We start from the raw sequence: 22,933 nt of genomic DNA on the forward strand, positions 1-22,933 counted from the left end.
TTTTATTTATTTATTTCCAATTTTTATTTTTTGCCTTTTACCACATTTAAAATTCCGACAACTGATAACTTGCCCAATTGTGGTTGGTCACATCTATTTTAACTATTTTTTGTTAATCAAGTATAAATATTTAACAATATATATAATAATGAAATTGGTATTTAGCACACTTCTCATTTTGGTAGCTGCAATTGCTATTGTTTCAGCCCAAAATTGTAAATTGAATGCTTATGGTAAAAACTATGATTTCTCCAAGTTGTAAGTAATATGTAAAAAACAATAAACAAACATACCCGATCTATCTAAAATATCAACATCTTATACTAATATTTAACTAAAAGAGCAAATTCTACATCATGGTCAGTTCAAGATGCTTCTAAAGCCACATACTATTTCAATATTTGTCAAACTGCCTCAAAATGTACAACTATTAACCCACAATGTTCTGTATGTCAACAGGGACCAACTGATACACAACCAAAAGCTGATTGTGGTCATGTCAATGCTATTGTCAATTCTTTAAGTATGTATCGTTAAATACACTTTATTAAATGTTTCTTTTGTTGCTCTGTTAAATATTAATTAAAGTTAAACTCTTTCACCCAAACAATTAAAGGCAATGGCGTTGCTGGTGGTTATATTACATACACTGGTGGTAGCACCTGTAAATCAGGTACCATTGTCAGAAGTACACAAATTCAAATGATGTGTACCTCTGGACCAACTCAAATTCTGAGTGCAACTGAGATCTCCACCTGTACATTCACCATCAAACTCAACAGTAATTTGGCCTGTCCAACACAAGCAGCAACAACAACAACAACGACATCAAGTTCGTGGAATAGTACAACTGGATCTCCAACATCGAGCTCATGGAATAGCACAACAACAAGTTCTGCAACTGGATCGCCAACAACGAGCTCATGGAACAGTACAACAGGAGCACCATTCACTACCGATGGAACAACAACATTCAGTCCAACAACAACCACAACCACTTCACCAAGCAACGGAAGTGTTACTACCCATACCACAACTACCAGTGATGATTATCTTACCACAACAAACACAGTTACAACCAGAGTGAATTACGATTCATATGTTGTGATTAATACAACAACTGTATCGAGTGACACTGCAACATTTACAATAACAGTCACAACAATCAAATCTGGTGAAATCTCGAATATCGTCACAACCACAACCTACACCGAAGGAACATCGACCACCACCGACACTCAAACACAAAAGAAACGTCTTGGTTTGAACATTTCACCAGAAGAGATTGAACCATCTAAAACCAACGACTCTTCATCTTTGAAATCAAATTCCTTGATTTTAATCGTGATTTCTGCATTCATTTTACTTCTATCATCTTTTTAAATCGATTGTTATTAACCAATGACTTGCTTGTCACTCACTCACTAAATAAATAAATAAATACTACATATTAAAACTATTAAGATATTTTATTAATTAATAAAATATCTTTTTTATTGCAAAAAAAAAATTATTTCATTTGATTTGGTAATCTGATGCAATGTGTGTAGTTCAGAAATGAATATTTATAAGATATGAGTAAAAATAGTAATAATAGTAATAATAAAAATAATAAAAATAATATAATAGTGGATCAAGATGAATCTATTGATGACGATAGTTTAGAATATGAATATGGTGATACAAATTACAGTGATGTTCACTATCATCCAAAACAATTTGCAACACAAGATGAAATTGAATATAGTGATATAGAATACGAAGATGATGATGATAACAATAGTGATATCAACTATGATGAAGATGAAGAAGATGCCAATAATCTAATTGGTAATATGGGTAGATCTGCAATGAAACTTGTGAACAATCAATCTAAATCAAAGACAACACCAAAGAAGAAAACAACTGCTTCAAAATCACCAACAATATTGTCAAAGAGAAAAAGAATAATAGATGACAATAACAATAACAAAGATAATGACAGTGATGATAATGATAATATCAGTGACAATGACATCGAAATGGAAAGTGATGAACAAGTGGAAGAAGAAGATGACGATGAAGATGACGACGATGACGATGACGAAGATGAATTGGGCGAAACTCAGAAGAATATATCATTCACTCAATATGAATCTAGCTATCATGATATCGACGATGAAGAAGAAGATATAAAGATGAACCCATATTTGAATTATAGTCATATGAGTGATGATGAAGATGGTGTTGTCAATGATATCGATGGTGTTCTTCAAGATAATGGAGAGGATGACAATGACAACAACAAACAATTGTCAGGAGAAGGTTACGACACATCGCCTTTGGAAGAGGTCGACAACGAAGATGAAAACCGATCGGTATTCATTCAAGCAAGAAACAACCTACATATCTCAACGATACCAGAACACCTTCCGGGTCGTGAGAAAGAGAAGGAATCAATATCAAAGTTCATTCGTGCCAAACTGATAAACAACGATTCCGGTGGTTGTATATACATCGCTGGTATTCCAGGTACCGGTAAAACAAGTACAGTCAAAGAAGTAATAAGACAATTTCAAGAGGAAAGAGCAAATAAAGTAAGTTAATATAAAAGTAAATTAAAAGAAAGAAAGAAATATATATATATATATTCATTTGCTAACAATTGTATTGTTTTGTATTGTATTGTATTGTTAGAAAGTAATACCATTCGAATTTATAGAGTTAAATGGTATGGAATTTAGTGATCCACATCATCTTTATATATCGTTACATCGAAAGATGTTGAAACGACCGATGAAGACAAAGGTTTCCCATCATCAAGCACTGCAGCTGCTGCAAAAGAGTTTTACAACGAGGTCAAAGAACCGACCGTTTCGTATCGTTCTGGTCGATGAATTCGATCTGCTGATTACCAAGAAACAGTCGGTCATTTACAATCTCTTTGAATGGCCAAACAAACCGCATTCACGTCTCGTTATTATCGCGATTGCCAACACTATGAACTTGCCAGACACGCTACTGCCGCGCGTGCAATCGCGTATGGGTCTCCATAGAATACCGTTCAGTTCGTACACCGCCAATCAGATTGTGAAGATCGTACACTCTCGTCTCGAAGGTCTCGAAGCTTTCGACCAGGATGCCATACAGATGTGTGCGATGCGTGTCGCAGCCGTCTGTGGAGACGCGCGTCGTGCACTCGACATCTGTCGACGAGCAACTCTCCAAGCAGAGAAAGAGTATCATGAGATTCTCAAGAACAATCCTGACTACAACCAACCAGGCAAAGTCGAGGCACACCACATCGAAGAGGTATTAGACCAGTTCTCCACCCCGATCACCGCTATCATCCGTGAACTCACTTTCTACGAGAAGACGTTCCTCTATTCATTCTACAAAGAGCAAAAATCATGTGGTATAACAGATATTCCATTTGGTAAAGTAAGTATTGTATTGTTGTTCATAATGTTATTATATTAATTACGTAACTTCATTTTCAAATAATAATATTATTATATCTTGAAACACCCAATTAACAAACTAATTAATTTAAAATTTTGATTGTTGGTTGTTACCAATCCTTATAGATCTATCAAAGAATGGTATTCTTTTGTAAAGTAAATAATGTTAAACCTATCACACATCAGGATGTGGAATGGATTTGTGGAAGATTGGGTGCGTCTAAGCTGATTTTAGTGGAAGATGTTCTGACCGACTACCAACAACTCACGAAACTAAATATTTCAGCCGAAGATCTTTTATTCGCACTGAGCCAAGACCCAAAGTTTGGTTCATATCTGGAACAAAATTAATTAATTCACAATTTAATCAAAATGAAACAAAACCAAATAAAAGTTGATTGAAGTGTCATTACTTTTATGGTTACTTCCTTTTACTCCTCTGATACCGATAACAACCACCACAAAACTTATCAACAACAATATCATATCTAATATTATTGTAAAACACAACAAAACAAAACATAGATTCTCCCTCATTGTTTAAAATCAATTGCAGATTTTGTCGACAAAAATGACATTCACAACAACAACAACAAGGTAACTTTTTCAGATTAATTAAAAAAAAAAATGGGATGAGTAAATTAATTGCAATCTATGTGTTTTGTTGTGTTTTACCCAAATAAAAATAAAAAAGTTACTTTTCTTTTTTTGTTCCTCTTTATCTTCTCTTAACCCAATCTATCAAAAAATTTGTTAACATTATTTTATTTTTTCATTGTTATAAATGGGCGTGACTTCTTGATTGGTAAAAAAATGGTGACCCAAAAAAAATAACCTCCACTTCAAGATCGAAGCATCTGTTGGTGCAATAGATTTCTTTATTGATCAAATTTCTAATCAAACTGAGAGTGTTGAACAGCACTTGTGTGAAATAGGTATTAATTTTGAAAAGTTGTTTGCTGATCAATAAAATATCGAAAAAAAACAAGAAGATATTTTTTGTTTTTTGGAATTTTTTTTTTTTTTGCAAACCAACAATAAAACCTTGAATTGATTAATTAATTTGGTTTCTTTTTTTTTTTTAATTGTTTTGCCAATAAAAAGATTTGACTATTCAATCTTTTTCGGCATACAAAGACCAAGCACTACCACACACCCTCACCAAATCAAACTAAATCTCAAAATAATTTATAAAATTTATTCAAATTTTTAGTGTTTTTGTTGAAATAACAAAATTAAAAAAAACGTGCGCATTTCTGTAGGTTGTTGCTCTGCTATTGTTGTTATTGATGTTTGTTATGTCACAACACCACAAAACAGAGTCATACACATCAATCTTCAAGAGTGTCAGATAGAATAGAATAGAATTGTACATTAGTAGTTCTATATTAGTTAGAAGTTTGATTTGGTTTTGTTTTCTTTTTACCTTTTTTTCATAGATAGATAGATTTAGACAGACAAGATAAAAGATAGATAGTGCTACAAACAATAACTTGTCTCTTTGAATTTTTATTGATTTTACAAATATCACCTGCTTTAGAATATTTTTTTTTTACATTCATAGAAGAAATCGAATCAAAGAGAAATAATGAACAATAGTAGTTAGTCAAGCAGTCAGTCAGTCAATTAAGTAATAATAGCAATAGTAGTAACAGTAAAAGTAACAACATTCAAACAAAACAGTAACACTCTCCTTAACTTATTTTTTTTTTAAAAAATAAATACTTTATATAAAAGGTAAGAAAAATAAAAATTGTCAATAATTCATGATATCATATTCTTTTATATCACGAGATGTGATCAGAGTGGAGTGGAGAGATGGTTAGTGAAGGATGGTAGATGGACAGTGGTTTGGTTGATGTTTTCTTTTGTATATATGGTCTGAATATTTAATATTGCATTGTCATACAATGTTATTTATTGATAATTGTTAAGTTTGTTAATTTTTCAATCAAAATTTAAAGAATGTGTGTGATTTTGTGTTTGATCAAAATTATATCAATTATAATCAAGTCCATATTCGACCACACCACATTTAATTACTACTTCCTAAAAAACAACACACTTACACACACACCACACCAATTTGGTTTAAAAACAAAAATGTTACAAAAAGGAAATTAATAAAGTTAGATGAAAGGATAAAATCACAATAACTTAACTTTCAATTGATTACTATATGGAGACTGCTAGTAATAATATAATAGTGAAATTAATAATTTTTTAACATGTAAAATTTTTTTGTAAAACAAAACATCATCATTATCATCATCATCGAATTTCAAACCCAATTGTTGTTTTGCTTACTTGGTTTTATTCTTCTTCTTCTTCTTATTTTTATTATCATTTTCTTCTTCTTTCCTTTTATATTTTGGGTCTTGTCAACATATCAAATCAAAATCAAAAATCAAATCATCAATTCAAAACTCAACATGAAAATATAAATAATTGTAAAATGAGTTAGATTATTACTACTAAAATACTATAAAATATTAAAAATCAAAACCATCAACATCAAACACTATAGCTTTAAAATTGGTACAACCAAAGTACGACAAAATAAATATTCTTTTTAATATTAAATTTTGACAGTGGATTTACAGTCCAACATTAATTAATTAGTATCCATATATAGAATACATAAAAATAAATATTTATATTTTTAAACTCATACCACCAACTTAATAGAAACTTCTTTCCATTTTTATCTTCCTGACACATCAATAGTAATATAAGAGTTTATTAATTAATTTGATCAAATTTCCATACTAACAAAAAAAATATTAAAGTTTATTAATTTTAGAAAAAAAAAAAAAGAGAAAAAGAGAAGGATTTTATTTATATCTTTATATTATATTTATTTATACAATTTTCGCACAATAATAATTTTTATTTATTTATTTTATTTATCACCTACCAACTATATTTTTTTTTCATATAACTGCCACATAAAAAATGAATAAGCTTATTTTTTTGGCAATTGTCGTTTTATTAATCGGATTTTATGCAATTGACACCACAAATGCACAATGCGGACTTTTATGTGTAGTTTGCAATCTTCTTGATGTATGTCTATTGAGCCAACCAATAGAGATCAACTCGCTTACTAGCCTTACAAAATCTCTGTCGCTGCAGAGCATTCTGACGTTGTCAGCGATTTTGAATATCGACGGTGATCTACTGTGTAATGGTACGATCAACCTGTTGGGCGGTGTTCTCAATGTCAAAGGTGCCATTAAAGTGACACCGCTCTGCGTCTTCAATGTGACTGGGCCATGCACAGTCGACGCCACCGCCGGTTTCACATTCCCACTGCTAACAGTGCTGTTCTATCCGTCCGGTGGTAACTCCATTCTCAATTGGAAAGGCGATGCCAGCGCTTCTTTCACCAACCTCATTGGCTACGGTGGTGAACTTCCGAAATTCAATTTCTACGGACAGAACGTCAATTTGACAACGGCGCTTGTCACCACGCCAATCAAGATTGGCTATGCCTCTGTCAACCAGGCCACCAATCTCTATTTGAATGGCATTCAATTCGATCAACTATTTATCAATCAACTCACCAATCCAGCTAATCTCGCTGTTCAAATAAATAACCTCACCATTTCACAAGCCACCGCCACACTTGGCTCTGCTCTGACGCCGATGTCATCGATTGCATTGCGACAATCGTCCAACCTCCTGATAAACCAGCCGCTGACAGTCAACTCTCTAACTACCGTTGTAACTTCAACACTTCAACTTGGCAGTACGATAAATATCCTGTCTGGAACACTCAGTTCTGGAACAGTTTCGGTTCTAGCCAATGGAATTATCAACTTGGCAGGTGCCACTCTCAATACACTGAATTTGAACGTTATAGCAGGAGCTCTTCTAAATTGTTCAAGTACGGTTGTTACCGGTTCAACACTAACCATTAGTGGTACCACCAACTTTATAAACACTGCTCAGTTCAACGGCAACAATCTAGCAATCGCTGGAAAACTCTCATTGTTGGACAGTAGCAGCACCAATAACAATGTAATCGATTTACTTGCAACCGGACAGCTACATATCAATTCCAATTCCAACACCAACAATAATATCAGTGTGAAATCAGGTGGAAAACTGTTTGTAAATGGAGGAGGTAATTTAATTTCGTCGACGCTCAATCTGCTTGGAAGTCTGGCAGTTGACGTCGGTCAGATTACCAAATCCAACTTGACAGTGGCAGCACTGGCATCGGTCAATCTTTCGAATGGCGGTTCCATCGTAAGTGGATCCTCAATCTCGCTGCTCGGCACACTCACATCAGCCAGCTTATCACTCATCAAAGATTCATCAGTCGATATTCAATCCGGTGGTAGTCTATCGCTATCGGGTGGATCCATTATCAAATCTCCACTTTCCATTTTGGGTGGTTTAACTGTCGGTACTGGATCACAAGTCTCACAATCGAATCTAACAGTTCAAGCTGGTGCCACTACAACTCTGAATGGTGGTGGATCAATTGTAAACTCACCGCTTATCAATTTACTTGGATCGGTTGTAGTCAACACAGGATCATCTATCAAGAGTTCAACCTTTGACATCAAATCCAATGGTATTCTAAATTTAGCTGGTGGAGTATTAGATAATTCTCCACTCTCATTGCTTGGCAAGATAAATCTAAACTCAGCAGCATCCATCACATCGTCACCACTCAATATTCTGAGTTCAGGACTTGCAACACTTAGCTCGACTTCCACAATCGTTACATCCACAGTAAATCTGGTGGGTGGACAACTTAGTTTGTTGGATACTACCAAGCTTGTCGACTCGACAATCTCCATTGCTTCTGGCGGTATTTTAGATCTGACAAACTCGGCATCGATCACCGGTGCACTGGCACTAGGAATTACGAATGGAAAATTGAATCTAAACAGTGGTTTGATTAGCGGTTCCAATATTTCAATCGACTCAGCACTTGGCACTCTCAATTTCCTCGACGGACAGTTGACCAACTCGCCAATTAACATTGTCGGTGGATTGCTCAATATGACCACCGGTACAATTACCGGTTCCGCCATAAAATCAAGTGGATCCATTCAATTTGGTTCTGGAAACATTAACCAATCGCCACTAACCATTCTCAATGGAGGTCTATTCAATATGGTTACCGGTGTAGTAACTGGCTCTGCCATTGAATGCAATGGTGCATTCACTGTCAAATCTGGAAATATCAATCAATCCCCATTCTCAATTCTTGCTGACGGTGTTCTAAATTTGGTTGCCGGTACAATTACAGGATCCAACATTCAATCAAATGGTTCGATTACAATGTCATCTGGAAATATCAATCAATCACCAATCTCGATTCTTGCCAATGGTGTTCTAAATTTGGTTGCCGGTACAATTACAGGATCCGACATTCAAGCAAATGGTGTGATTACAATGTCATCTGGAAATATCAAGCAATCGCCAATCTCTGTTCTTGCTAACGGTGTTTTCGAAATTGTTGGTGGTGCACTACAGAATTCACCGGTTTCCATTCTCACCGGTGCAATTACAAATATAACACAGGCAACCATTGTAGACTCTACTCTTGAGGTAACAGGCACTTTGAATTCACTGCTAAACGTTGCGGTGAAAGCAGTTACCGCTGGCGTCGTACCAATCGTTACTAAACCAGGTGGTATTCTCAATGTAGCCGGTGAACTAGCACTCTCTGCCGTAGATAATCTGGTGATCAGTGGAGCTAGCTCGGTGCTGAATCTCGCCAAAGACACTGTTGTCACACTCGGAGAAACCATTGAGCAAGTCAGCCATTTGGATATCCAAATCGATTCGCTCGGTGCCACTCTTCAGAGTTTGGGTGGTATTCAACTGGCAAACCAGCTAAATCCATTGAATCTGTTGTCGATCGTCAGTCAAGCATTGACTTTTGACAGTGGATCTATCCATTTCAGCAATGGACTACTCTCTGTCACTGACTCGCTCTCCTTCACAGAGAAAGGACAGTTGACACTCGACAACTCTGTAATATCACTTAGCAACACTGTCAATGATCTCGTTATGAATGCAGTCGATCTAGTGATGGACAGCGTTACACTACAGCATGAATCACACTTTATTCCACCGAGAATCCTAATTGGTGACGACTCCACTTTGGTTTTCAATAAGGTGACTATCGATAGCACCATCGATGCGGCGGACGACACTGCCTACACATTGGTATTCTCACCGACTTCACCGATTATGTGTAATGGTCAGGTTGTAAACAATGGATCGACCGGACAATCCACCTACCAATTCCTCTGTGACAATAAATTGGTGGTTTTGAAATTCTCCAATTGCTCTGGTATCCAATGTCCTGGAAACGCTTCTATCTGTGTCGACTCAATAGACCAATGTCCAGACGTGAATGGCACATGTAACAGCAATGGATTGGTCTTTAAGTGTTGGAATGGTCAATGTGCCAGCAGTTTATCGACTTGTCCAGCACTACCAAGCTGTCCGCCCAACACTCAACGTTGTCCAGACTCCTCCTGCACAACAGCAACCGAATGTATCTCACTACCAAACACAACCTATCCACAATTCAACTTTAATGGTTGTCCAATTGGCTTCTTCCAATGTGGTGACGGTACATGCTCAAGGAACATATCCAAATGTTGTAATGGAAATAATTGTCAAGTAAGTGTTGGAAACCTAATAATTAAAAATAATTTCAAATAGAATTCTAATCAAATTTTTATTTTCAATAATAGGCAATTCCAGTTGTTAATAGAGCAGTTAAAAGTAAATCACCATTCGACACAACAAGATCACTTATATTACCAATATTATCAAGACATGGAAACAACAACTCTATCGATATCTATGGATACATTAATGTACCTACCAACTTTACCAACCAAGTGAATCAAAACTTTATGAAAATACAATCACTTGATGACTCTTATCTAGATCAAGTCAATGGAACTCATATTTGGGGAACCAATGGAACCTATAGAGATAGTGCATTATCACTTATATTTAATATTACCATTGATCATCGTATGTATAAAGACAAAAAAAAACACATTATAGTTGTACCTAGCAACGTTGTTAATTTATGTTTTTTTTTTTTAGATGTAGCACCATTAAGTTTCTTAAAGGATATAGAATTCCAATTCAAAATCAATCCAGAAAAGATAAATATGACAACCGCTAGATTGGCATTCATCAACACAACTACAAACAGTTGGCAACTTCTCAAACATGTTCAACGTTGCGATGTTAATAATGGATCACTCTGTGGAACCACTAACCATTTCACTTCGTTTGGTGTACTCACCAACTTCAATGACGATGGTACTGACGGCGAAGGAGGATATGGTGCCACCTACGGAAGTGGTCTACCAAGAAAAACAATGATTATCATTGCCTCTACAGTGGTCGGTGGTGTAGCTATCATGGGTGCAATAGCAGGTTTCTTCCTGGTGAAAATAGTCAAGCACGGTAGTCTTAAATATTGGTGGGCATCGAAATCAAGAGGTGGTCATGCCATTGAATTAAATTAATAATACATAACCAAAACAAAACAAACCAAAACAGTTCAAACCTAATATAGCTCTTTATTTCAAATAATAATCAATCAATCAGTAATCAATCAAGTTCCGACTCGCAAATTACAACAAATTAATTAATTATCGATCAATCAAATCAAGTAATCATTCATCTTATTTATTTATTAAACCCTTTTAAAAATCATTCATTTAAATTGATCCTTTAGATTAGGATTAATTTCAAAAAGACATGGAGATTTGTGAATAAAATAAAAACACCACAACCAACACCGGTTTATTTAATTTACATTCAAACAAAACTAGTACATTTCTTTTCTTGAACGATCAATCATAGTTCATCAAAACCACCACTGGTGAAGTTAAATTTTTATGTTACAAACTTGATATGAAAAAATAATAAAAAGAAGAAATAACACTTTTGTTGAATTTCATCTTATTCATTTATTTGATATCAATACATTTTTTTATTTTGATTTTTCAAAGAAGAAATCAAGCAACACGATTTTAAGCATCCACAACCACCTCATCAAATGGTCAAAAAATAAAAAATTCAAAGATCGGGTGTGGTCTCATGCCAAAAAAATTGTTTTTTCTCTGATCACAATCACAACGATTGAGATATCAAAGTTAGACCAAAATCAGGACTTAACACACACAAAAAAAAAAAAAAAAGACTTTTTCTTTCTTTTTTTTTCTTAAATATTATCAAGTGAAATAATATCGTAGTGGAAGAACCTCATCAAAAGATATATAATTTTATAAAAAAAAAAAAAAAAAAAAAAAATTGTTGGTTTTGTTAAATTGATTATCTTGATCAAATTACAAAGTAAAATAAATAGCTTGCTTAAATGAAATATAATAAATATAGATAGAGATAAAAATAAATAAATATATTAATATCAATATCTTTATCATTATCAATCTGTATTATTACTTTTATTTTCATTAAACAATTTCTTATTGTTATTGTATTGTAAGTAAGTTATTTATTTACATGGGTCGATCACTATCAAAATCTACCCTTTCCAATCAAAATTAATATTCCCTCACCCATCGATTATCTGTTGCGTAGCTTGTGATTTAAAAAATAAAAAAAAAACCATGTTTTTGATCAAAAAAGCATAAACTTCTTGATTTAATCACAAAAAAAGAAGGGTTTTGTTTTCAATTTTTTTTAAATAAAATGTGTTTTTTTTTAAATTTATTTATTTTAATGACCAAAGCATAGAAAAAAGACACCTTCATCAATGTTGAGTGTGTATTAGTAGTGGTGTAATAGTCGTAGTATTAGTATTGTTATTTAAAACTTGTAATATTTAACGTACACAGATAGGTGTTCCTATATTTTCTTTGATCAAAAATAATAATAATAACAACAGTAAAGTATTGTAAACACTAAAAAAATAAAAACAAACAAACAAAAAAAAACTATCTATTAATATGTATTTTGTATATGTTTAAACAACATTCTTTCTCTTTTTCATTGTTATTATTCTTTATTTATTTAAAGAGTGGTAAACACACTGCACATTGCACACACAGACACACTCTCTCTATTCTCTAATTTACTTGTACTTTCTATAATAACAAACCCTCTCTCTCTCTAAATCATTAACCATATTTTACACATCATCTGACAGATACCACTCCAACACACACACACACACAATCAACACTAACTCTTTGTTAGTTAACACACCACACCCTCACTTACTTACTTTTTATAATTTAAAAAAAACAAATCAAAAACATCAACAATTAAGAAATCAAAGTTCTTCTGTTTTTAATAATTTTTTTGAACCAATTAGAAACTTAGTACCTTGCATTTTTATTAATTAACAAATAACAAACACGCACTTGTTTTATTAAAATAAATAAATAAATTAATAAATTGTTCTTGTTCATAGTCTTTGAATCTATGTATTAATTAATAATTTCAATTATTTTTAGCAAACCAATCAAAAATTACCAAAAAACAGAAAAAGTCTGAAAAATCTATTGTAATCAAAAAAAATACCACACACAAGTTTTTTTCCCAGATGATTTGAATCAAAATCAATCAACCATTTTAGTTATTTAATTTTATTGATTGTTGTTAATAACAAGAACAGAATATAGAGTGATTACAAACATATATCAATCAAGTGGTAATTTTCAAATCAAATAGTGTGTAATTAATTAATAATAATTGTTAAATTGGAAAATAAGATAATAATAATAATAATAATTACGATTTCTGACCTGATATGTTTTTTTTTTAAAAATAATAATTATATTTATTTTTATTTATTTTCAATCTCTTTTCTAACCACCAATTCAAATCGTTAGTTCACTACTGTAGTAAAACATTATAGGAAAACAAAAAATGATTAGTAGTAGATCAAGTATATTATTTTCGACGACCGTACTATTTATTTTATCATTTTTGTCATGGAGTGGTCTGGCAATTCAATACGACACACCAACAACCATCAGCAATCCACTTTCGGTCAGTGATGTATTGATTCTCAATAATACATCAATAAAGTTCCAGACTACCGATATCACCATTGCACCAAGCGTCAGCTTGGTCATCATTGGTCAATGCTCCATCGTTTCAGATGTACCATTAACATTGAAATTCTATTCATTAAACACCACCAGTTCATCATTATCCTCATTATCTTTGGATAAGTAAGTATATACTTATTTTCTTTTTAAAAACTTTGAAATTTCTGAAATAATAATATTAATTTTTCCATTTTAATTTTACAGTTTTGGATTAATATTTACAAATGAATCATCTGTTGAAGAATTGACATTTGATATGAAAACACGTAGTGTTATCAAATTTTTAAAGGATACTACAATCACTTATAATAGAGTACCAAGTAACACGGTTATTTTCAATGGTGGTGATGTTTACATTTCAAACACTACCACTCTTAGATTGAGTTCAAGCAGCGTTCCAACTTTCAATATCACATCGACTCTTCACAACCAATATAGATTTATTTCCACACCAATTTTACGTCTCTATCCAAGCAGAGTAATCAGCTCACTAGGTTCACTCTTCTTTTTCAATGAGATCTACTCACTCAACACTGCTGCAGAGGATATGGAGATCAATGATTCTCTCGTCTATTTCAAGCGTATCAATTTGGCCGGTGGCAGACTCCTGTTGAATCGTTCCACTTGGAGTATGCAAACACAGCCATCTTCGATCACCTCATACGTCGAGAACACCCGTGTTGTCCTGGGTGTCAATGTAACTCTCAACTACTATCGTAATTCCACCGAGTATCCACAGGGTTTAATTCACCTTACTACCGGTGGATACGTCGATGTCCAATCGCCATCGACCTTGACGATTCTCTTCAATTTGAATCTTCAACTCTACTTGTTGACCACCACTCAATCGCAGCTGATATTCTCAGAGAACGGTGGAATCAATTGTAATGGCGCTGCCAATTCGAGATTACACGGTAATAGAATAAGCAATGCACCGATCGTTGCAATCCAACCACTTAACAACCTAGTCAATTTGGGTTCCATTGACGCCATCTTGGTATGCTCAGCACAAGGTGTTTCCTCACGTATTTTCAATAAAATTGGTGACGGATTCTACACTTCACCACCCTGTCCCAACGGTCAAATTCGTTGTATTGGAGGTGCGGTCGGTAACACTTGTTATAATGTAACAGACAACCCTTGCTCCACTGCTTGTTTCACAACCGGACCAAACACTGCCATCCCTATCAACTTTGCATCCGAAACATTCGAATACAAGAAATCCAGCGCTCAACAACTGCAATCTGGCCAAAGACAACTTATGTCTGACTCACTCACTGCTCCAAAGACAAACTTTACCTGTTGGAATGGTGAGTGTGTTCCAGAAGCATCGTTGTGTCCACCATTTGTAGCTTGTCCACCATCGTTACCAAAGAGATGTCCGGGCTACTGTGTGGAAGCAAATGCTGAGTGCGCTAGTTGCAACTCAACACATTCATTTGCATGTGAAACAGGATGTAGTAATATCGACATATGTGGTCCATACGACGGTTGTGCACTCAACGAGACTATGTGTCCAAACATGGCGTGTGTCAAGGATCCAAAAGATTGTCAAAAGTACGTTATCAACAACGATCCAAACCAAGTGTTGGAGTTGAGCTACAAGTTTATTCCATCGACATCCGATCTCTATCCAAAGGGTTCCTCTTACATTCCTCTGTGGACACGTAATATCACCGACGATGCTAACATCGATACATCGACTCACGTTGTTATTGGAAACAACAGTATCGATTCCAACCAAGTCACTTCTTCGGTAATTCCATATGCCGACTCTCTCGCCAGAAATATCTCGGGTGCTGCCATCGGTGGTGAAAACTTTGACTACTACAAACACGTACTCTCCGGTGTCTTCAATATCAAGATCGACGGAAGACAGCAATCGCAATTCAACAATGGAACCGTCAATATCATCTTTGGAAATCTCAGAAACAATGTGAATGCCTCAGATTTGTGTTTGGCATTTATCAATGACGACGGTGCCTGGGAATGCACAGAGTTCCCAGTTGTTCAACTTGACAATGGTGGAGTATTGGCTCAAACCAACCATTTCACATCGTTTGCACTTCTCCTCAAGACTCAGAAAGACTCTAGCGACAACAGCGATGGAATCAGTCAGAAGAAGATGATTATCATTGTCAGTGTGGTCGTCGGTGGAATTATCATCGGTGCCATCGCTGTCGGTATGTTTATCAGATTCAAGTTGAAACACAGAAGTTTCCGTAGATGGAGTGTCCATCGTTCCGATCCAAACATGTCAAACAATCATCGTTTCAGACTAAAGAGTTTTGGAGAACAAAGTATGGAGAAGTTGGGTAACTCTGCATAGGATAACAACCGACTATCACGACCACGACCACCACAATTCCTATCCCAGTGTTTCAACAACAATCGATAATCCATAATTTTCACATTTTTTTAATATCAAAACTGTAATATACAAAAAATTACACTCATATTTCGAACAAATCACAAACAACAAACAAACAATACCTCAAACAACAACATTTGTCAACAAATAGCTATTCTTTTTTTTTTTTTTCGTTTTTTTTTCTATTTATTTAAATTTAAAACTTAGACCAATCAAATCTTAAGTTACTATCTAAAAACAAATTATAATATTAAAATATTTTATTATCAAACATAATAATAAAAATGTATAAATTCTTACATCAATCAAACATCCTAAATGTCACATTGAAAAATTATTTTTTAAATCCAAGCTATTATCGTGCAATATGAACTTTGTTTTTGATTTGTAGTATGTATTTTGAATTATTTATTACTCTATTGAGCTTGTTCAAGGTGTGTGGGTAAAATCAATAATTGTAATATTGGTGTGCTTCATTATTATTTTTTTCATTCTTATCTTTATTGTTTTTGTTTTTAATAATAATTCCCACACTTCATCAATGATCATACCCCTTATTCAATATTAAGGGTTCATTCCAACTTCATCATATACATTATATTTGTCATATGATCATAAAATATTTTCAATGAGCATGAATCATATTAAAAAAAAAAACAAATAATTTGTTCAATTAACTACAACCTCTCTACTCAAAATGTATAGTGGTTTTATATATTTCTTTCTGATTGTTTTTTGGGTTGATCATGTTCAGAGGAGAGAATGAAAGAAATATTGATTGAGTGATATTAATGATTATATTACTTGTAGTGATTATTTTGGTTTGAAATAGATATATTGTTAGATGGATAGAGTTGTATGAAATGTGAGTAATACTGAACATATAACATTTAATTTAAATTAATATTATTTAATATTATTTTCTTTTCTCTCTTTTGATATTGATTAAAAATTGACTAAAAGAAAATTAATGTTCTTTTTTTTTTCTCTCTCATTATTTTAACTTTATTATTTATATTAAACAAAAAGGAAATAAGATATTAATAGTCTATAAGATTAAATTAATAACAACAACCACAACACCAATTCTCCATCTAATTCTTTCTAACCAAAGGATAAAATAGAGATTAAAAATATTTTTGTAGGATTATTCCTTTATTCTACTTAAATAATAATAATAAATTTCAAAAAAAAAAAAAGAATAGAGATCATCTATATTTATAATATTATTGAATTTTAAAAAGAACAACCAAACTAATATTGTAATATTATATTGTTGGAAACAGACCCAACATTAAATCGAGAGAGAAATGAAAATACTCTTGATACTTTGTCTGATATTTACAATAGCGACGGTCCCATCACTCGCTTCCAATTTCCAGTATGCAACTTGTAAACTTCATCAAGTCGGAAATAGTGGAGTGCATGGTGATATTTTAATTGTTAATACTTCATCGGTAAATTATTAAATTCTATTTTTAATTTTTTTTCCCTCCAAAAATTTTTGCTAATTTCACATTTATTTTTTCTTTTAAAGACTGATATAACTTTATTTTTTGACGTTAAAGGTTTACATGGTATTCATGGAGTAGTTTTTAGAGAAGTAAGATATATTACAAATGTTTATTTTATTTTATTTAAATTTTAATTTTTATAAATATATTTTTTAATTTAAAAGCTAGGAGATATTTCTAATCCATCTCTAAGTGGAGGTGTATTTGGAGCGTTTGGACCAATTTATGATTGTCAAACTACACCCGGTTCCATTGGAAATTTATATGCCGATAGACTGGGTAATGCCCAAACACACATTACCTCCAGCAAAAACACTATTTTTGCGCTGTCCTCTGGATCAATGGTTGGTAGAACCATTTCAATCTATAATCATATAGAAAGATGTGGTATCAATACATCTCAAAGAGATATGTATGTTTTATTTATATTTACATTTAACTTTTAATTTTACTTACTTACTCAATTAAAACTTAATAGTATTGCAGAGTGTGTTGTTGGTATCGGTAATCCTAAGTATCAACATCCAAATCACCCGGCTCACTTGTTTTTGGATCCAAATGGACAAAATCTTGCTGGATTTTTGGGACCAAATCCATCGTTCCCAAAGCAAGCCGTTTGTGTTTTAAAGCATACAAGCCAAAGCAACCGTCCAATGAACGGTTTTGTATACTTTAGCTCAAACTCAAGAGGATCTCTGCTTATTACAGCAAAGGTCTCTGGTTTAGATCCAAATCTTGCCTACGGTATGCACATTCACAAATATGGTGACATCACCTCACACGACGGTTCTTCAGCCGGTCCACATTGGTCACTTCCATTCCAAATTCATGACTTGCCACCCAATAGAAACCGTCATGCCGGTGACCTCGGAAACATTTGTGTTCACCACAGAGATGGATACTCCTACTATAAATATCGTACCTCACATGCTGGCACTTTTGACCACTTTGAGAATATGATTGGTCGTAGTATTGTTATTTCCTCCAAACAAGACATGGGACAAGGACAAATTGATTTCGGCCACGCCATTGCTCACTGTGTTATTGGTATTTCTGGTAATCATCAACCATTCTTTATTCCAGAAGAAATTGAGTTCCAAAACTATCCAGATTGTCTAGGTGGTCCATGTAAGACTGGTGACCATACTTCAGGTGGGTCATCTGGAAGCTGGACATCCGGTGGAGGTTCATCCGGTGGAGGTTCATCTGGTAGCTGGTCATCTGGTGGAAGTTCATCTGGAAGCTGGACATCCGGTGGAGGTTCATCCGGTGGAGGTTCATCCGGTGGAGGTTCATCAGGTAGCTGGTCTTCTGGTGGAAGTTCATCTGGAAGCTGGTCATCCGGCGGAAGTTCATCTGGTAGCTGGTCATCGGGTGGAAGTTCATCGGGTGGAAGTTCCTCTGGTGGAGGATCTTCGTCTGGAAGCTGGACTTCATCCTCTGGTGGAGGTTCATCAGGCGGAGGTTCATCAGGAAGCTGGACATCTGGCGGCGGAAGCTCGTCAGGTGGAGGTTCATCCGGAAGCTGGACTTCATCATCAGGTTCCTCTGGAGCTTGCTACTATAACCATTGCCCACCACACACATATTGCGTCGATTTAGAAGGTCTTGCCCATTGTTTCCCAGTACCACCACCATCTGGTGGATCTTCATCTGGAGTTTGGACATCAGGAGGTAGCTCATCTGGTGAAGGTTCATCATCTGGAAGCTGGACTTCTGGAGAAGGTAGTTCATCCGGAGGATCATCATCTGGAGTTTGGACTTCTGGAGGTAGCTCATCCGGTGAAGGTTCATCATCAGGAAGTTGGACTTCTGGAGAAGGTAGTTCATCAGGAGGATCATCTGGAAGCTGGACTGGAGAAGGTAGTTCATCCGGTGGATCATCATCCGGAAGCTGGACATCTGGAGAAGGTAGCTCATCTGGTGGATCATCATCAGGAAGTTGGACTTCTGGAGAAGGTAGCTCATCCGGCGGTGGATCATCAGGTAGTTGGACATCAGGAGAAGGTAGTTCATCAGGAGGATCATCTGGAAGCTGGACTTCTGGAGAAGGTAGTTCATCCGGTGGTAGTTCATCATCCGGAAGCTGGACATCTGGTGGTAGTTCATCAGGAGGATCATCTGGAAGCTGGACATCAGGAGAAGGTAGCTCATCTGGTGGATCATCTGGAGGCTGGACATCTGGAGAAGGTAGTTCGTCTGGTGGATCATCATCTGGAAGTTGGACATCTGGTGGTAGTTCAGGAGGATCATCTGGAAGCTGGACTTCTGGTGGTAGCTCATCTGGTGGATCATCTGGAAGCTGGACTGGAGAAGGTAGTTCATCTGGTGGATCATCATCTGGAAGCTGGACTTCTGGAGAAGGTAGTTCATCTGGATCATCTGGAAGCTGGACTTCTGGTGGTAGCTCATCCGGTGAATCATCATCTGGAAGCTGGACTTCTGGAGAAGGTAGTTCGTCAGGAGGATCATCATCTGGAAGCTGGACTTCTGGTGGTAGCTCATCTGGCGGATCATCTGGAAGCTGGACTTCTGGAGAAGGTACTGGTGTATCGTCAGGAGGTAGTGGATGGACATCAGAAGGAGGTACTGGAGGTTGGCCACAAACATTTGGAGGCACTGGAGCATCATCTGGTGGACAATCAAGTGGAGGTTCTTCAGGTGGATTATCGTCTGGCACCTGGACAACCGGAGGACAAACTGGTGGACAAACTGGAGGTCAAACCGGTGGACAAACTGGAGGTCAAACCGGTGGACAAACTGGAGGTCAAACTGGCACCTGGACAACCGGAGGACAAACCGGTGGTCATACTGGTGGACAAACCGGTGGTCAAACTGGAGGATCAAACTGGCACCTGGACAACCGGAGGACAAACAGGTGGTCATACTGGTGGACAAACCAGTGGTCAAACCGGTGGTCAAACTGGTGGACAAACTGGTGGTCAAACCGGTGGTCAAACCGGTGGTCAAACTGGAGGTCATACTGGAGGACAAACCGGTGGTCAAACTGGAGGTCATACTGGAGGACAAACCGGAGGTCAAACCGGAGGACAAACTGGTGGTCAAACTGGTGGTCAAACTGGTGGTCAAACTGGTGGTCAAACTGGAGGTCAAACTGGAGGTCAAACTGGTGGTCAAACTGGTGGTCAAACTGGTGGTCAAACTGGTGGTCAAACTGGAGGTCAAACCGGTGGTCAAACCGGTGGTCAAACTGGAGGACAAACTGGTGCTGCTTCAACTACCCACACTACAACTGCATCAACTACAGCCTCGACCACAGCCTCGACTACTCAGACAGGAACTAGCTCAACAACTGCCTCTACTACTGCTTCAACTACCCACACTACAACTGCATCAGTAACCGGTACAACCACTGCATCAACCACTGCATCAACTACAAAGACAGGAACTAGCTCAACAACTGCCTCTACTACTGCCTCAACTACCCACACTACAACTGCATCAGTAACCGGTACAACCACTGCATCAACCACTGCATCAACTACAAAGACAGGAACAAGTTCCACTACCGCCTCTACAACTGCAACAACCACAGCGTCAACAACTGCTTCCACTACTGCTTCAACTTCAGGTGCATCAGGTGGTCAGTCTACAACCGCTTCAACAACTGCCTCAACTACAAACACACTAACTGGTACAACTACTGCCTCTACAACTGCATCGACAACTGCAACAACCACTGCATCAACTACCTACACAACTACCGCCACTTCAACTGCTACCACAACCAACTCAATTACATTAGGTGGTGCATCAACAAGAGGTGCTTCAAGTGGTGCCACTGGTGGTGCTTCAGGTTCAAGTGGAGCCGGTACCGGTGGAGCTTCCGCCGGTGCTACTGGTGGAGCTTCTGCTGGTGCTACTGGTGGAGCTTCTGCTGGTGCTACTGGTGGAGCTTCTGCCGGTGCCTCAGGTGGAGCCTCAGGTGGAGCCTCAGGTGGAGCCTCAGGTGGAGCCTCAGGTGGAGCCTCAGGTGGAGCCTCAGGTGGAGCCTCAGGTGGAGCCTCAGGTGGAGCTTCAGGTGGAGCTTCAGGTGGTGTATCTGGTTCAAGTGGAGCTGGTACCGGTGGTGCCTCTGCCAGTGCCTCAGGTGGAGCTTCAGGTGGTGTATCTGGTTCAAGTGGTGCTGGTACCGGTGGTGCTTCTGCCGGTGCCACTGGTGGTGCTTCTGCCGGTGCTTCTGCCGGTGCTTCTGCCGGTGCTTCTGCCGGTGCTTCTGCTGGTGCTTCTGCCGGTGCTTCTGCTGGTGCTTCTGCTGGTGCTTCTGCCGGTGCAACTGGCGGAGCTTCAGGTGGTGTATCTGGTTCAAGTGGTGCTGGTACCGGTGGTGCTTCTGCCGGTGCAACTGGTGGAGCTTCTGCCGGTGCAACTGGTGGAGCTTCTGCCGGTGCTTCAGCTGGTGCCTCTGCCGGTGCTACTAGTGGAGCTTCTGCCGGTGCTTCTGCCGGTGCTACTGGTGGAGCTTCTGCCGGTGCAACTGGTGGAGCTTCTGCCGGAGCTTCTGCTGGTGCCTCTGCTGGTGCCTCTGCTGGTGCTACTGGTGGTGCTACTGGTGGTGCTTCCGCCGGTGCTTCCGCCGGTGCTTCTTCAGGAAGTGCATCAGCCTCTGGTAGTGCCTCAGCCTCAGGTGTTGTTACTACAACTCAAAGCACAACAGCAACTACTACAGCTAGTACCACTGCCTCTATTGGATCAACAACAGCTAGTACTTCGGCCTCAACGACCGCAACCACAACTGCTTCAACATTCGGTAGAACAACAACTGCAACCACTACAGCTAGTACCACTGCTTCGACAGCCAGCACTACTGCATCCACTACTCAAACAACCACCGCTTCTACAACTGCAACCAGTCCTTTGACGACAATAGCCTCGACAACAGCAACATCAACAGCATCAACAACACAAACAACCACCGCTTCAACAACTCAAACAACCACAGCCACAACAACTGCAACAACCACCGCCTCTACAACTCAAACAACCACAGCCACAACAACACACACATCAACCTTGAAACCAACAGCTATTGCAACAAGCAAACCAACCGCTGCTTCAACTAGCAAGCCAACTGCTGCCTCCACTGCCAAGCCAACCTCTAAACCAACAACAACAGCTACCCCTGCACCAGTTGCAACAGGTACCACAGGACCAACTAGATTGACAACAACGACAACAACAGCTAGTGGTGCTGCAGGAGGAGATGGTACAACAGGTGACGGATCAGGATCATCTCAAATCATGCCATCAATCATCTTGATTGTATCAATGGTCATAAGTTCTATCTTTATCTTTTTTTAAAAAAACACAATTAAAATAAATCAAAATAATATAATAATAATAATAATATAACTTTTAAAATAAATTATAATTTAATCTAATCTAATCGTTAAACAAACTTTATTTATTCTTTATTTTTTATTTGGCGGGAAGAAGATCAACAAAACACTTTTTTGAGTTATCAAACAGAAAAGATAAATGTTTACAAAAAGGTGGCATCATCTA

The 22,933-nt window shown here is 36.9% G+C and overlaps 4 protein-coding genes across 4 annotated transcripts; all 4 read left to right on the plus strand.

The window, feature by feature from the left end:
* Positions 1–148: 148 nt before the first annotated feature.
* On the plus strand, positions 149–1,383 carry PPL_08642 (uncharacterized protein; the record flags this gene model as incomplete). Its single annotated transcript, XM_020579450.1, has 3 exons — positions 149–258; positions 342–523; positions 617–1,383. The coding sequence occupies 3 exons, from the start codon at positions 149–151 to the stop codon at positions 1,381–1,383; spliced, it is 1,059 nt and encodes a 352-aa protein (XP_020430125.1).
* A 191-nt stretch (positions 1,384–1,574) lies between these two features.
* Positions 1,575–4,913, plus strand: orcA (origin recognition complex subunit 1; the record flags this gene model as incomplete). The annotated part of the gene is made up of 4 exons (XM_020579451.1): positions 1,575–2,576; positions 2,677–3,420; positions 3,567–3,596; positions 4,884–4,913. The coding sequence occupies 4 exons, from the start codon at positions 1,575–1,577 to the stop codon at positions 4,911–4,913; spliced, it is 1,806 nt and encodes a 601-aa protein (XP_020430126.1).
* A 1,482-nt stretch (positions 4,914–6,395) lies between these two features.
* PPL_08644 (uncharacterized protein) lies at positions 6,396–10,966 on the plus strand (the record flags this gene model as incomplete). Its single annotated transcript, XM_020579452.1, has 3 exons — positions 6,396–10,097; positions 10,172–10,460; positions 10,536–10,966. 3 exons carry the CDS (start codon positions 6,396–6,398, stop codon positions 10,964–10,966), a joined length of 4,422 nt encoding a protein of 1,473 aa, XP_020430127.1.
* Positions 10,967–13,337: 2,371 nt separating this feature from the next.
* On the plus strand, positions 13,338–22,729 carry PPL_08645 (uncharacterized protein; the record flags this gene model as incomplete). Its single annotated transcript, XM_020579453.1, has 7 exons — positions 13,338–13,645; positions 13,727–15,837; positions 17,244–17,350; positions 17,431–17,496; positions 17,572–17,819; positions 17,886–19,858; positions 20,286–22,729. The coding sequence occupies 7 exons, from the start codon at positions 13,338–13,340 to the stop codon at positions 22,727–22,729; spliced, it is 7,257 nt and encodes a 2,418-aa protein (XP_020430128.1).
* Positions 22,730–22,933: the final 204 nt, after the last annotated feature.

This window comes from Heterostelium album (assembly GCF_000004825.1).
Source record: "Heterostelium album PN500 unplaced genomic scaffold PPL_scaffold9, whole genome shotgun sequence".
Lineage (NCBI taxonomy): Eukaryota > Evosea > Eumycetozoa > Acytosteliales > Acytosteliaceae > Heterostelium > Heterostelium album.